Genomic DNA, 16,769 nt, shown 5'->3' with positions numbered 1-16,769 from the left:
TTGAAAGACGACTAAAGATGTATTTTTGCAAATGGGTGTTAGAAATAAAAGTACAAGGGGTTTTTGGTATTTCGATCCATTTATCAGACTTTAAATACTTGTAGGCCCTTATTTCTCTACTTGTTAAGTGTTTTTGCTGGTATGTATACCCATGTGTGTTCTTCGTGATTACTTTTTGTAGGTACTTTGATTTGGATGCAAGAACGGTTTTAGGCCCTATTAAATTTTGATATTTCTTGTATCACTATGAAATTCAAAATATAATTAGTGATGAATTTAAAAGAATTGACCAAAGTTAATAAATTATTTTTTAGATGGTTTCGTAAACGGGTCAGAGAAATACGAAAACAACAAGACCAAGGAGAGAATGTCTTGATCCCGCGTATACCGATAATTCGAAGGGACTTACCATTCGGTTTTAAACGCTTAAAATTTCCAGTATGTTTGGCTTTTGCGATGACACTAAATAAATCGAAAGGCCAGTCATTGAAGGTTTGCGGAATTAACTTGACGGAAAATTGTAGGTCGTGTGTTCGTTGCAAAGCCATCATCTTTGTTTATTTATGAACCACAAATAAAAAAAAAACATAAAAAAAAATTGTTTATCAGACACCTCTAAAATGTTTATTAAACTGTATCATAACTATGTGTGTCGGTTAATATCTAATTGAAGCTTAATAAAAAGCCAGTATTTTAGGAAAACTCTCTGTTGTAAGTTTATTTTATATCAAAGTGTAGATCTTTTTTTTATCGATTAATCCGGTATGATGGCTGCCGTATCAGATAGTTTGATAGTGAGATCTAAGATTTTCGCGAGTATTCATTTAAATGAAACTAGTATTATTCTCTTCTCTATTGAAATTGGGATGTTTTTTAATTTCAATAGCCTCGCGAATTAATCTCGGTATATACTTGTCTTCCCGAGCGAGGATTTGAGGTTTATCAAAACGAATGTAGTGGCCTGGTTTGTCCATTGTGTGTTCACACACTGCTGACTTCGACGCGCGCCTGTTTTTGATGTCTGAGATGTGTTCCTTAACCCTTGTACCGATGCTCCTCTTCGTCTGTCCAATGTATGACAAGCCACAGTCACAGTCGAGTTTGTATACACCCGCTTGTTGTAAAGGAATGTTACTCTTGATTGGTCTCAAGAATTGGCTCACTTTCTTATGTGGTTTGTAAATAGTTTTAATGGAAACCTTCTTCAAAATGTTGCCTATTCTGTCAGTAACTCCCTTCACATATGGTAGTATCGCAGGTTGTCGTTCAACTGTGGGTGGCTTCAGGTGGTTCTTGCGATGCTGGCGAGGCACGGGCAGGTTGTTGATGGTGAGAGCATGTTTTACATGCTGCAGCTCGGCCTCTAGGTGGTCAGCATCACAAAGGTGTTGGGCTCTCTGTAACAAAGATTTGCCAACGGTAGCTAACTGTATAGGGTGGTGGTGCGAGTTACCGTTGAGGTACCTGTCCGTGTGTGTGGGTTTCCTATAAACAGTATGTCCCAAAGTATTGTCAGGATTCCTAACGACAAGTATATCAAGGAAAGCTAGAGAATTATTTGCCTCCAATTCTATAGTAAACTAAATCTTACTATTGATAGATAATATAATATAATCTGCCGGCATCCAGAGCGGTACGCCAGAAAATTAAGAAATCGATGGCGGTAGATGATAAATAACAAGGACCAACTGACAGACATTCACACCTCGTCTGCCCGTGATCACGGTTGCTGCAAAGTAACCGAAACGTCGGGATTATGTAGTTTTTAAAAATTAAAATCCGCGTAGTAAATCCGAATAATACTAGTTTCATTTAGATAGTTTGATGTTATATATATTTGGGACTCAATAATATTGTATGTAGAAAAGTCAAATGCAATAGCTGAATACGGCAACTCTACACATATTCAAAGCACATTTAAATGCAGCATCAATTAATAAATGAGCACAAAAAAGGTACAATAAATATTGTAAAATTTAAGACGGTTAATTTGGCAGATAACTTAAAGTCCGGATATGATAAAATTTTGGAAGAATAGATTAAATTGAAGATTGATCTAATCATGTAAAGTATTACAAGATTATAAATTGATCTGTTATTGTGTTGAAAAGATATCGCACACTTTACAAACGTGTTAAAATTGATGGGTTATAAACACTGTGTCATATTTTTATATCAAACAAAACAAAAATACAACAAAAAACTAGAAGTTTGATGACCAACCATATCAATAGTTCCATTGCTTTGAATTTTGCTTCTTCCCAACGTAACTGATACGTATTATCTGAGATTTATTTTCTAGTTATTATAATTTAATTGATCTTTTAATTTCAACACTTGTGGAAAGTTTTTGAACTATTCAATTCAATGTCCGCACTTAATTGTCTGAACTTATGTTTGTTACTTCCCGACACATACCACTTTTCCTTTAATGGAAATTGGGACCCCTTGAACGTAAAAAAGTAAATTTATTTATTTAATTAACTAATTTAAACCAGCAATTCTCTGCAGGTAAGAACTTTTCTCAAGCTACGCTCTCTTATTAGGATTCCAATTTTTTCTTGCTTTCGGGATGACAGAGTTCATGGACGTGACGGAGCCATCACTTTGACGTCCACATTTATTAATTTTTGCCAAATTATAATCCTTTCTCACAGCGATTTTTTTAATTACAAGTGTGAGCTTAAAATATTTCATTTATATTTATTTACCACCACATCTCGTGGGTTTTGTCCTTGCGACCACCTGGTACCGTTAAGTCTGGAGATGTGTGACAAGTTAAATCAATGTATCGTTAAACATGGTATAGGGATAACAGAGGTCATCTATCTCTTAATTATAAATAACAGTAAATTTATTTTCATGCGCTCAATAATTCTCTTCTGTTTGTTTTTTTGCAGCACTGACCACTTGAGACTTTTGATTCCACAGATAAATTGAAAAACCCCGTTCACATTAAAAATCAAAAATATATTACGTTATTTGTCAGGTATATGGTTGGCTCCTGAGGCGTATACACAAAATCAGCTTGACAAGTTTTTGTCAGAATTTACTTAATTTTGATACACACCCCCTAAAAGCTCCTAAAAGCTGATAAGATCATATTAAAGTGCTTACATAATGCAATCATCTCTTAGAGGTTGAATATACTGAACTTTCCTTTTCATCTAAGATAGCAATATTTAGAAGATACATCTATTTTCAGAACTGACTATTTATCTAAATATCCGGTTATTGTATCCATTGCTTTGTCAGACATATACAACTGTCTTTTCTAGTATCTCCATGTAGACTTAATAATTCATGCAATTGTACATTTCAAACTCTTCTCTTATAACTGAAAATTATTATGTAGAATTTATAAAAAAATAAACTTTCCTCTAGCTGATCAAAAACTAAAATCAGCTATTACAAATATAGCAAGTTTTGTTGTCCGTGTACTTGGTGCTTAGAACCTCCCAGATGGTACTTCTGTTGGAACTGTTTAGATCCCTATATATGTATATATTACATAATTTTCAGTTTCGAATGCCCTTCTTTCTTGTCCACATTTTCAGGTGATATCATCGGTAAACACTTAGCAAATAATTTGAAATATGAATATTGGAAATCATAAAACCTTTTTTAAAGTGTAATTCTCAAAATAAGTTTATTCACATTCATGGACAATCTTGTGGGACTTATCACGTTTGGTAAAGGGCGAATGTTAATAATAATCACAATTTACTATAAATTTCTTATTATTAGTTACTACTATTCACTGCTAAAGTCTACTATCTATTAAACCAATTCACATTAAGTACTAAGTCAGTGTTATTGTCCGTCTGTCCGTCTATTGTGGCCAGCGGCTTATATAAAATTTTATTGATATTATATTGTGATAATCTTAGTTTCACTTATTTGATCACTTTTAGATCAAGATTACGTAATTAAGCATGTAAGTATATAGTAATTATTCCTTGAAGGAGTATATCGACCATTGTTGATGACACTGCATTGATGATATCTTTAAGGAAACGCGTTTTAAAATAAATAATAAAAATTCATCGAATCCTTCTAGCAGTATTTATTAAGAAAATGTAGTATTTATGTATTTTACCTAAATAATTATAATTTATTTAGGATAAATGTATTAATTATAATCCAGATTTAACAAAGTATTGAGTTTGCTCGTTTTTAATAATTTTCTGTAGATGTTTTAATTTAACAAAATTATATATTAAAAAAACTGTCTCATTATGACTCATTGCCATATACAATCATACAAGTATTAGTAATACCATAGATAAAGATCGGTAGAGAACATAAATCAGTATTGAATAGACTATAACATATAACTATTGATAAGATTTTTTATTTTGATTAATCAATACGAACAATATTTATCGAGCGAAACTTATCTTTTGTGTAATTACCATTATGGCAATTTGTCTTAAATTTTTTTGTCGTAATGCCACTTGCATTCAGAATTAATTTGTTAATATTATTTTAAAGTAATATAAAAATAAGTAATAATACCCTAGGTAGCATATGTATGTTAGAATAATATAAATTGCATGCTAATCAGAATTATACGTAAGCTTCTATGAGAATTAGAACATTGCTTTGAGAGCTCATACAAAAATCGTAAAATGGAAAAAAGTTTGTGGCGTAAGTAGGATACTAGTATTGTTAAAAAAAAATTGTGTTATAAAGTGTTATTAACAATTTTATCGCATGTGGTTGGTGCCAATGTCCCAAGTATAGTTGTTATAGGTACTCATAGTCCATACAACACATAAGAAATTAAAAAGAATCTAAACAAGTTACAAAATTTATGATGTTTGCTGTCTTGATGCCACTGATGAGCTGCTTGATAAATTAGATCCGCTTCCGAATTTATGCATCCGTTTTATTTTCGGCTTGCGTAAATACGACCACATTTCTGAATTCCGTAGTAAGTTAAAGTGGCTCCCCATCCGCTTACGCCGGAATATTCATGTTTTAACGCTAATGTACAATATGTTCAAACATTCTTCTCCCCCGTACCTACTTGAGCGTTTTAAATTTTCCTCCCCCAGAATCCTTCCTAATCGCTCTTGTGTTACACAAAATCCTCTTGATATCCCCTCCTTTAATACAATTTTTTTCCGTAAATCATTCTCTGTCCTGGGTGCACAACTTTGGAACTCACTCCCACCTTCTGTCTACAAAGAGAGTCCAAGTGCACCTGCATTGAAACATCGACATAAGAGACATCTTCTGTCACTTTCTGATATGTAATGTTTATTTATTTATACTATTTGTATGTATTTATGTGTATATTTATGTATATATTTTATGGATACATCTATATATGTATAATATTTAAATTTCCTTTTATTTTATAGATATTTTTGTATGCTTATATATAAACCTCTTTATTTTTTTATTTTTTTTCCTTTTCTATTTTTATTGTACCTACACCACGCTTTCTCTAGTTTCCTTTTGTCAATAGGGTTTCTGGTAGAGATCTCTTTTTAGAGATAGGTTATCCTTTGTACATCACTTCTCTTTTGTAACTAATTTTGTAACTCTTGGTACATAAAGAATAAATAAATGAATAAATAAATAAATAAAATTTTATTTCAAATCTTTTCGAATACTTCAATAAAATAATAACGCTAATTGCAGTCTTACAATTATTATATCATAAAGTAATATAATTTCAGTCCAGCTTATCTTAAAAAGTATGTTTATTTTTCTTTATTCGGACCTGATTCGAAAATTAAACCATCACCTGTATTGGCTGGTTTAAGCACTTCTTGAGACTTTGCAGATTTACGTGCAGCTGAAATGTTAAAAAGTTATGTAATTTTTTTTATCCATGAATAAAGAATTGCCGCACTGAGATAAAAAATGAAAAATCATTGAAATGTAAAAATTAATTTAGGTGATGTAGGTACATACAAATATTTAAATGTAGGTACATATATACATATTTGTTTTTGGTTCAGCAATTAACGATAAAAGAGTCAGTGAAAACTTACTACGAATTTTCATTAACATATCAAAGTTCCTAGGAGGGAAAGGATGATAAAAGATGTGATTTAGTTGCTTAATATGTTACCTGGTTCAAGAACCAACTTGATGAGATTATTGAAAGGCTGTTCAATTAACACGGTAGCAATAAAACCAACCATCATTGTTAAAAATAATATACCCATATATTTAAATATCTGAAAGAAAAATGCATTAGTAATTAGATATTAGTACATAACAGTATGAACGCATAATTTTCTTTTTGTTTCATTTACTTACTATTGCTCGATCGTCAAAATAGAGGGGAAATATTGTTGTGGCATTTATTATTTCTATAAATGGCATGTGTAGTAGATACAAGGAAAACGATATTCGAGCTGGCAATTTCCACAAGCTCAAACAAAATAACCAATTGATTGGACCTAAAATAAAATATGTGCTATTATTTGAAATTATATCTACAACGAATTATTAAAATAGAAGATATTCTTCGCCACATACCTCCGTAACCTTTGACGCAAGCAAAAATTATCCAGGATAAAGCCAAAGCCCACAAAGGCCTCATAAAAGAATTTATAATGCTGTCCAAAATTTGATTTTTATAATCTATTTGCAGAGTTGGATGAATACAATATATAATTAAAGCACAGATGGAAAGGCTGATTATCCAAAGAAACATGTTTAATACCTAAAATTTTACAAAAAAAATTACAAAATAATTAATGACATACATGCAACAGTAAAGTCTAAACTAATTTGACTTTTTAAATTAAAAAAAAAATCATTAATTTTATACAGTTTAGTTTGTTTTTTACTCACTTTTGATATTTTTAATTGATGTCCTTTCCAAATATATAATAGATAACCCAGCATCATTCCAATAATAAAAACGTTAGCTCTTGTTAAAGTGTTCATGTAATAATATGTCATGTAGTATACATTTTCCAGGAATCGACTAAAAGAAAATAACAATATGATTTATTATTTAAACTATGTGTAGTAAAATAAAACTAATATTTTGTGGATTTACTCTCGAATTTTATTAGTAGTAAATCCGAAAAATATTAGTTTTATTTTAACGAATACTCGCGAAAGTCTTAGATCTCACTAGCTGTGCCCGCGACTTTGTTCGCGTAGAAAAAATACCTTACTACAAAATTTCTTCATAAACAATATTAGAAGTCGTATTAGCAGTTTCAGTGAGTATAAACCGGCTTCTTGCATTTCTCACTCGAGATAAAGCTACATATAACTGTCCATGAGAAAAACAGGGCGCACGCAGATCTACACCGACACAACTCATGATTTGTCCCTCGGAAATTAGTAAATCCATTGAGTGTTCAATGCAAGTAACTATACATAAATTTGGTTCAAAGTAGTTTAAAAATATGCCCATGAGAATGAGGCATTCTCCCGCGGTAAAAGGTATGCTAATTGTTGCAACAGTTGATCAGCAACCCCATATAAAATTTTATTAAAATCCGTCCAGTAGTCTTTAAGTTATAAATGTACAACAGACAGTCAGACAGACAGATAAAAATTTCAAAAATCACATTTTTGGCATCTATTTCTTCTAGGAATACCCCTATAGGGATGTAATAGTTAAATTTAATTTTATGTATAATTTTGTTTCAATAGTTAATTTAAATTGAATATAATAAAAAAAAAATCACCTTGGCATCAATGGACTTGAAGGAAATTCTTTAATGAAATTATAAATTGTAGCTGCAGTAAGCGATGCTAACCATACACATGTGAGGGCCGCCCAGGCAACTTTTCTTTGTCTGCCTAGAACCCAAAACAATAACAACGGAGACAAAATATGAAGTTGAACATCTATCGCCAGGTACCAGGTTGCAGTTAAACACTAAAAAATATATGGTATTAAAAAAGTTTCCTAAATTGTTACGTACATAACATATTTATTGGTAAGAATAAATATTACCAAGTTCTCTGGGTTTACATAATTTTGTATATATAAAAGAGTGCTCCACCAATATGTTTTACACTTATGAATATTTTCCGCATATTTGTTCCAAAACGGCCCATCAGCTACATGATTAAAAAGCGTTGCTTCCAAAAGAACCGTAAGTGCAAGGAGTGGAAACATTCTCAACAAACGGTTTAGATAAAATAAATGAAGATTTTTTAGAAGTTGCACTGAAATAGCATAAGAAGATGGTAAGTAATAATTTCTAAAAATTTTGTTGATTCTGTATTTAATACTATTTAATTTATTTACTGTAATTGTATTTAGCAGCTGTCACATAAACAATCAATAATCCACTTAAAAGAAAAAATGTGTCAACGCAAATAGGTGCTGCCATTATCCAAATGGCTTCCAGTGAAGACATCCACTGTAAATAAATAAACGATGTTATAAAAAATAAATAAGAATACAAAAAAATATTTTTAAAAACAAAATGCTACTTTACTTTGAAGAAATCTGGTACATTTATTGAATAAGACACTTGTGAACTATAGCTGTGACCAACAATAACCCATAACATAGATATGGCTCTAATACCATCAAGGCACAGTAAGGAATTACTTGTTGTTTTAAAAGTTAAAACATCCCTTGTATTTTTGTAGATTGAGAATGAGGTAATAATTTTATTTATATACTTCGGATCTGAAACAAAAATTTTTTCTTTTATTATTATTTTTCAACCATTTAAACACTTATTTATAAAAATATTTAAGTTAATCATACCTTTCTTCTGAAGTTTTGTGTACCAAATATCGTAGGCTGTGCTCAATATTGATAAAAATCCAATAACTGATAATATAGATCTAAAAAAAAAGAATAGTTAGAATTTTGATTAAAAAATACAAAAAAATTGCAACATACATCCGATGAGACAGAATTTAGAAGTGCTCGGAATAACGAAAGCAACCGTACGACTTCAGGAGAATAACACCTGAAGTGGGGAGTGGTTCCTATATAAGATATATATAAATTATTCACCATTATGTTATGAGTCTTAATTTTTTTTATTGAGGTAATTTATTTTATTATAGATTTCCACCAACTAAAACGCGACGACGTTCTCTTCATAGTGTGTTTTGCAACTCAAAGCGGAAGGCCTGCCTGCCTCCTATTCTTCCGAAATTCTATCAAACGAGTCTTGGAGTCTTCATGTTCGGTTAAGAAGATGGTTTCCAGCAATATTTCTTAACCTTCTCCAGATTAACTTGCTCAGAACGTCAAGCACACCACTGGTATCTCATCTCCTTTCACCGAACCTTAGATACGCCTTCCAACTCTGGGAAGCTCGGGCCACCGCGGGAATCACGGGCGCTCATATGTACGCTGCCTATCACCCAACTATCATTGACATACAATCCGCTTCATGGGAAACAATGAAATATCTCCGATCACCCATCAAGCGTTGAAGAGGCGTTTTTTAGCCAGATACGAAGAAAATTTAGGCAAAGCCAACGAACATCTGGCGACAGTACGCCAAACGTGCATTTTAGTCTTAAAGAGAGCCTCAAGTTGTTCTAAATGTTTAAGTGTATTTTTAGAAAATACATAGCACATTGAATTTGTTAGTATCTAAAATATACCTTTAAATTAAGTTCAATCGTTAAAACATAGAGCACCTTTCGTAGACATTGGTCACAGGCTTTTTATTAAACTCCCTGTTCTAATTTACTATAGCATGAAATTTTTAGCATTACTATGAACTAAAAAACCTTACACAGCAACAATATCTCCAGTAACCCAGGCTTTATCATTCGGAAGTCTGCAAAATACATCCTCGTATTTAAAATTGGCCGTTAGGTTAAATAGTAGAGCATTTAATGTTTCCCTCGTTGTACATGGTTTTGGAACACACATCGCCATTTGAATGTTTATCACGTTATTGCGATGGTCAGAACTGAGAAGTAAAAACTTAAAAATGTCTTTTTTTTTAATACTTCACAAAATGGATAGTTTAAAATTTTATTACATACCTTCCGTTATTATTATGATGAAATTTGTTTAAATTTTCGATTTCTTTCGCCATACTAAAGGCATTTCCATATTTTTTATTAAATGTTTCTATTAATTTATTTTCTGGTGTAATTTCAAATAGTGGAATTCCAATTAAGCAATATTTCCCTTCTACTGGCGGCTGTACGATGTCGTCACTTATAGCAAGGCATTGGTGATAATTTCCCATATCCACTATATTACCCCAAAAAAATCCTTTAGGAATTCTAATTCCAGCATCTAGGACTTTAAAATATTAGAAATAATATTAGTTTAAATGACAATAAATTACAATTGAGCTTTTATTATTTTAAATATAACTAAGTTTTAAAACTTACATTGTGCTAGCAAAAAAGTGTTATTCCTCCGGATATAATTTAACTGCGTTTGACACAATTCAGGATCAAGAACTTTTTTATAAAAGTCTTGATTAAACGCATTATTTGGAGGGTCCCAATCCAAAAAAGCATGACCCTTAACAAAACCAAGTGAATATAAAAACGTAAAAAATTTAATAACTTTAAACATATTCACTTTATAATTATACGTAAAAATTTAGAAACATAAATATATATATATTTAATATATTTTGTAATGTTAGGTCAATCGCAAAGTATCAATGACTAAAACGGCAAGTAAATAATAATCGTCTCTTAAATTAAATGGCAATAGTCCGTTATCTAATCTCAGCGTCAGATTTGTTTTATTATAAGTTTCAATGTTCCGCATGTTCCGAATGTTTTTTTTTTGTAATAATAATAGCAGTAATATCTCTATTTCATACGAGTAAAGCATAAAATTATGGAAATCTTTGAATTCATTTGTTTGCTGGATAATTGTTTGTTTTGGTCCTTTTTAACGTTTAGTCGAAACGTCCATTAACACATGAACCAATTGTAAACTATGATAATATCCAAGACTTTCTCGGGTACACGTTTAATTAAAACTATCGATTTTCAGATTTCAAACGATTTTTGAATACAATGCAAAAACTTTAGGTAATCGATACTTAAAAAACTGTTCATTTATTTTTGTTCGTTTTGATATCCAGTTAGAAAATCTTCATTCAAAATTATTAAAACTTTGCTTAAAGTGAATTTGAATAATAAATTATTAAAATATACTAACTATAAGGAAAATCATTAAGTAATTAAAATCTTTATTTATTGATAAATGTATTATTAAGATAGAGTTTTGTAATTAAAATTATTTTGATCCCTATCTTACTGCAATAAAAAACTATTCTTATATTCTGGTTTCGATAAGTATGTATAAAGGTGACAAAGCGCCAGATTTAAAGTATATGATCCTCTAGGTGTAGCCGGATCGCCCAAAAATTACAAATTTATCCATAGAATAAACCAGCGTGTTTGGGTTAAATAACTTATAGCAGCAGAGAAAAATTATGTAAATCCTGTAGACAGTGTAAGGGAAGGACGTTCTTGAAGGTGTTCACATTTACGTTAGCAAGATACCAACCGCGTGCATATTTTGGAGTCTCTTAAGCTTATTATTATTTTTCGTTAAAATATAAAAATAACAAATAATAGATGAGGAGATGCTAATATAATTTTGGTTAAAATCGGAATTAATAAGACTTAGACAAAGAAATTCTTTAACAAATTTATTTTTACCTGGAAATGTAGTTTTTGATTTTAATGTAAACTTCTGATCTTCAACAGAGTTGAGGTGAAGGATCTTATCTTATTATAAACCATTGGAGGAGGGATCTGCTTATATACCATTGCAATTATACTAGAAGTTCAGGAAACAATAGCTTGACATTTGTTTGATTTACCCTGAGACCCTTATTTGTACCCCCCAAGTGTTAATAGTTACTTTCTAACAATTGTACCACTTCCATCTACACTAATTATAGAGAAAAAAATCATCATAGAAGAATCCATTAGTATTATGATGTGAAAATAAAATATACTCTCATGATATTTATCATAAGAGTATATTTTATTATTATTTACTAGTAAAGAGAATCAGTAGACTGAGTTATAAAAACAAATAATGTTGATGATCCATTACTAATGGAATATCGTCAGTGACTTTCAATTCTGCAATAACCTTGTATTATCTAGATTCTATAAAGGTTCTTTGTTAAATTTGTACTCGCAGAAATCTTAAATATTATCAGACATATAATGTTGATTAAATATAATGTTTAATTTAAATATAATGTTTAATTTAAGTCTAATGTGGAATTCATAAAAGTTATTTATACCTTCTCTCTTTGCGACGATGACAAAAAAATACATTAATTGTGAATATTACTCACTCTACCATACTAGTAATATTTTCAATAATTTACTCACATACGACAGACGGTTTATATGTGATAAATTGAATAAAAGAAACGAAGACGTCAATATGATAAAAAAAGTAAATATTTACTTCAATATCTCTTATTCCTTATAATATGAAAGTATTATGTGAAGAAAAAAAAATTTGAAATAACTCATCGTGTTTTTTTGTCTATAAACTTCTATTATAAATAACTTTAACAAAAGAAAGATTTAAAAAAGAGAACTGTAAAAATATAGAGTCTTCTATACTGCCTCTTGGAGGATGCTATTTGTTTTTCTGTAGTCTTAGTGAAATAAATAATAGTGTATATATATATATATATATATAAGTAATAGTGTATATATTTGGCTAGCTCATTGTCGGAATTAAGGTCCAACTGCATAATCTAATAATCAATTATTAATAATTAATCTAATCAAACACGATAATTTGATTTTTTTCCACTCAAAGTGATTTTGAGACGTGATTTTTCGAGATTTCTGTAATGAATAATTATGATTACAGACGATTAATTGAGAATTATCTTTTTTGGTGACTCATTAACAAAAATTGCGTAATTTTATTGAAATGAGCTGGTAAAATATAGTTCTGTAAGTCTTTCTCAAGGCTCACCTATAAAAGTAAGCGTTTAATTTTTTATTGTTCAACGCTGTATACAATTTTGGTTCAAATTTCCCACTTAAAGGTTGGCGTAAGATAAAGAAGGTACGTACGTATGAGTATGAATGATTCTAAATACAGGTCTTAAAAAAATATACTTCAAACAGTAAAACGACAGAATTACAAGATCAAGATAAGATTTATGGTGTGTCAAATTTAACTTTTCTCTTAAACATAAGGCTTCGATAACAAAAGGCAGATGAATCTATAATTGATTTGTTTATATTAATGTTTATCTAACAAGTAATATCAATTATTGCTTTTTGTACATTTTTAAAATTTTCTATTTTTAAAAATATTAAATAATATTATTTCTTAAAAATTTAAAATTTTATACGATATGCACCAAATCTGCTAGTTTAAGTGGTATAAAGGTGGTGGTCGTCCTGATACAAGCGACCCATGAGAACTTTGTTATAACTTACTTAAAATTTTTAATATAAATGCCGATTTAATCATTTCATTAGTATTATACCATTACAGAGTTTAACAAAAGCAACTTACTTCTTTTTTTTTAAAGTTGTACTTGTAGTTTTTTATATGATAACATTATTCAAACAAAGATATGACGTCTATCTAATTGGTTTTGTTTTATGATAAATACTAATCAGCAATGCACCTAGGCTGTATTAGTCACTTACCTACGCCTACGCAATTTGAGACTGATTGATAATAATTATTTGTATTAGCTGTTGATTTGTTGTTCAAATGGCCATTTGAACTACCGAGGGATTATGATTTCACGATGTTTCTTGAAGGATACTAACAAGTTTAAGTTACATGAAGCATTCTTATAAAAAATGTTTGTCACGTAAGGGCAGTGTTCAAACCAGTTTAGTCGATTTTATTAACAACTAGTGGTATTAATTTGTGTGACAGGGTTGTTTATTCTTTCAGAATAATTGTTTTTGAATTAATGTAATTTTTAATTTATCAAAGTATATCTTTAACTCATTCAAGGTTTCAGTTTTATATTAAAATATCAAGCTCAAATGTTGCGATTTCACTATCTACAGGAGTCAATATCATTATTTGTATAATGGATCAATAAAATTCAATTGTCAATCTGATTTTGTCCAAATTGGATTCAATTATACACAACGGAGCGAATACCTTTTATTTACGTAATTAATAATTACCGATGGTGAAAATTATCAGTTGTTACCTACAAAACCACCTCCGTAGCCACCTGTGCAAGTGCAGTCACAACAATGATTGCTGGTTGGTATAAATAGAAGCGAGGTTACAAATTACAAACATTCTCGCTCGAGCCTTTGCAGAGATTGGACCTATTCGAAATAAAGAATTCGTTAAACCGTATACGAGTCTTCTTTCAATAGTCTAAGAGCCTAACGATAATTAAAATCAAAGGCATCGGTGACCTCAGTGATTCTTAAGTCATAATCTTTAAAAACTACGAGGGTTATAATAAACCCGACATACATTACAAAGACAATTTTAAGAATAATTTATCCCTAATTAGAATTTGTTTTAATAGTTTTATATTGTACCTAAGTCTGTTTTTAATATTATTATTTGTGTTTTAATAGCGGGTTGTTACGCCATACGCATAACTTTATTACAAAGCCAGGTTAAAAACCATTTAGTGCAGAAATAATATTAAATACCAAGTGCTGACACCACGGAACCGATTTGAATGGAATGAAGTAAATACGACACCACACGGCTTCCAGAAGCGTTTGGAATAGAACTTTAAAATTTACTGTTTCATTTCTTCGTTCGATCTTGTAACGGAAACTTGTAGTTAGAATTAATTATTAGTAATAAATTAATTTTAAGTGATTTTTTGTTTTTTTTTTTTTCGGAACCTCTGGCTGTAGTCGACACAGTTGGGTCAAAAATAATCAATTTATTTGTTTATAATACTGAGCGTTATCTTGTAGTATTACACGACTTAAGGAGCTTTTGTATGAAGCCTTTTTACTCTGTTTTACATCTCATAACAATACCACCACATAAGAGTAACGACATAAGATACATAGATATTCAAAAAATAACAAATATAAATAATAACTTAGAAGAATGTAGTATAATAAATATAACAGCCAATAGAATCAAAGGGAAAAGTCTTTCATTAAATAATATAAAAAACTATGGTGGTTAATAATACGTAAGTTTTGAGATTTGAAATAATGATATTTCCAAATGGGTGTAATGTTAAAGTGTTAGGCTTCACATCCCATCAACAACGTTTACATTATTGTAAGTTCAACTGATTTCATAATAACTTCGAAGTAGGTTTTAGGGTGAAATTTGAGTATCCACCACAAAAAATATACAGATTATTTAAGTAAGTCAGGTCATTGTTTATACAAATAACATTTGAATACAGAAACAAGTGATGAACACAAGTTAAATGAAGCTGATAATTATTACAAATAGTAAAGTAAACAATAGTCAGATATTATAACACTACTTTAATTAAAAAGTTGTTGTAATAATTTCATTACGTAAACACGATTTGGATATGTGATATTTTGGGATGATTTTAATAGTATTTATGATAGCTCTACATCACATGGTTATTTAAATTTTCTAAAATCAATTTTCTTATCACATTAAGTCATCACATACATATTTATCTTATTATTTATTTTTTTAATACGCAAATTTAATTACTTCCGCAATCCTCGTCTCCCGGAAATTATATCAACAATAGATTTTTGATATTTTTAAATAAATATATTTTAGATAAGAAACTATTTCCCTGTCTGTATAACAGTCGATTTATATCATGAGTATAAATTATTCTATGCTTTTTGTATTTTAATATAAAATATATTAGCATTTAATGATAAATAAAACACTTGATGTAAACTTTAAAGTAAATAATATTAATAAAAAAAAAATACATGTCAATATCCAATAAGTTTTTATTTTTGTGGAAAAACGAAAACGAAAACATAAGTTTTGAAATATATCGAACCATTATTAATATATTTTAACCACATCAAAGACAATGAAATACTTAAAATCGTTACACTGATTTGAGGATTGTGCTTCACACTCTTCATGTCGGTTCGCCTAATCACGTGTTTTTTTCATATAATACATAGTTGACAACATAAACCGGCTTATTGGCAGACGTTCTTGTAACTAGAATATAGGCATGCACCAATATAGGCCTATTGGTACGTGTCTCCTTGCTTACAAAAAGGGAGGACAGTTAGTTTTCACAAGTTTTAACGCCTTCTGTTAAATTTAAACTGTTTTTGTTTTATTTCAATTGCTTAGCCGATTGTCTACGAGGAATTTGTACCTGGAATTTCTGGATTTCCTGTGATGTAAAGTGTTATCAGTCTTGTGGTGTCAAACACTAATATGACATACGCATTGCGATAAATCTTGATGGTGCAATCTCTGATCCATAGTGAGTGAAATTGTTCTGCTAAGTTTTTAAAAACCTGTTACTTATAATGCTTTTGCGGAAAACATAACAAGTCAGTCTAATGAACGAGACGACTGCAATCGTTTTGGTTACAAATTAAGGTTTTGTTCCACATATTAAACAGTTGTAGGCACTAGTTGTAGCCACTTGGGAACTACGAATATATGTAGTTACAGTCTTCATCAGAGTCAGGTATATCGATCGCTTCGAAATGATAACTCATCATATTATTATTAATAATAATTTTATTTAAGAGATACTGTCCCTCCTAGATAGTTATATGAATTTCTAAATGTAACGTTAAAAAGGAAACAAAAAATATTAATAATTTAATATTTTACAACTTCTATGAATATTTACAATGGATTAACAAAAATATGTAATTCTGAAGCATATAATTTACTT

The 16,769-nt window shown here is 30.0% G+C and overlaps 1 protein-coding gene across 1 annotated transcript; it reads right to left on the bottom strand.

The window, feature by feature from the left end:
* Nucleotides 1–5,649: 5,649 nt before the first annotated feature.
* On the bottom strand, nt 5,650–16,345 carry LOC116768465 (nose resistant to fluoxetine protein 6-like). Its single transcript, XM_061524649.1, has 14 exons — nt 16,307–16,345; nt 10,318–10,453; nt 9,969–10,225; nt 9,705–9,898; nt 8,714–8,793; nt 8,436–8,632; nt 8,243–8,357; nt 7,946–8,160; nt 7,674–7,867; nt 6,820–6,955; nt 6,502–6,688; nt 6,280–6,422; nt 6,089–6,197; nt 5,650–5,809 (listed from the first exon to the last, which is right to left on the bottom strand). The coding sequence occupies exons 1-14, from the start codon at nt 16,343–16,345 to the stop codon at nt 5,715–5,717; spliced, it is 2,097 nt and encodes a 698-aa protein (XP_061380633.1). The 3' UTR covers nt 5,650–5,714.
* Nucleotides 16,346–16,769: the final 424 nt, after the last annotated feature.

The sequence above is a fragment of the Danaus plexippus genome, chromosome 4 (genome assembly GCF_018135715.1).
Source record: "Danaus plexippus chromosome 4, MEX_DaPlex, whole genome shotgun sequence".
Taxonomy (NCBI): Eukaryota; Metazoa; Arthropoda; class Insecta; order Lepidoptera; family Nymphalidae; genus Danaus; species Danaus plexippus.
This window is presented reverse-complemented; position numbering and strand designations above follow the sequence as displayed.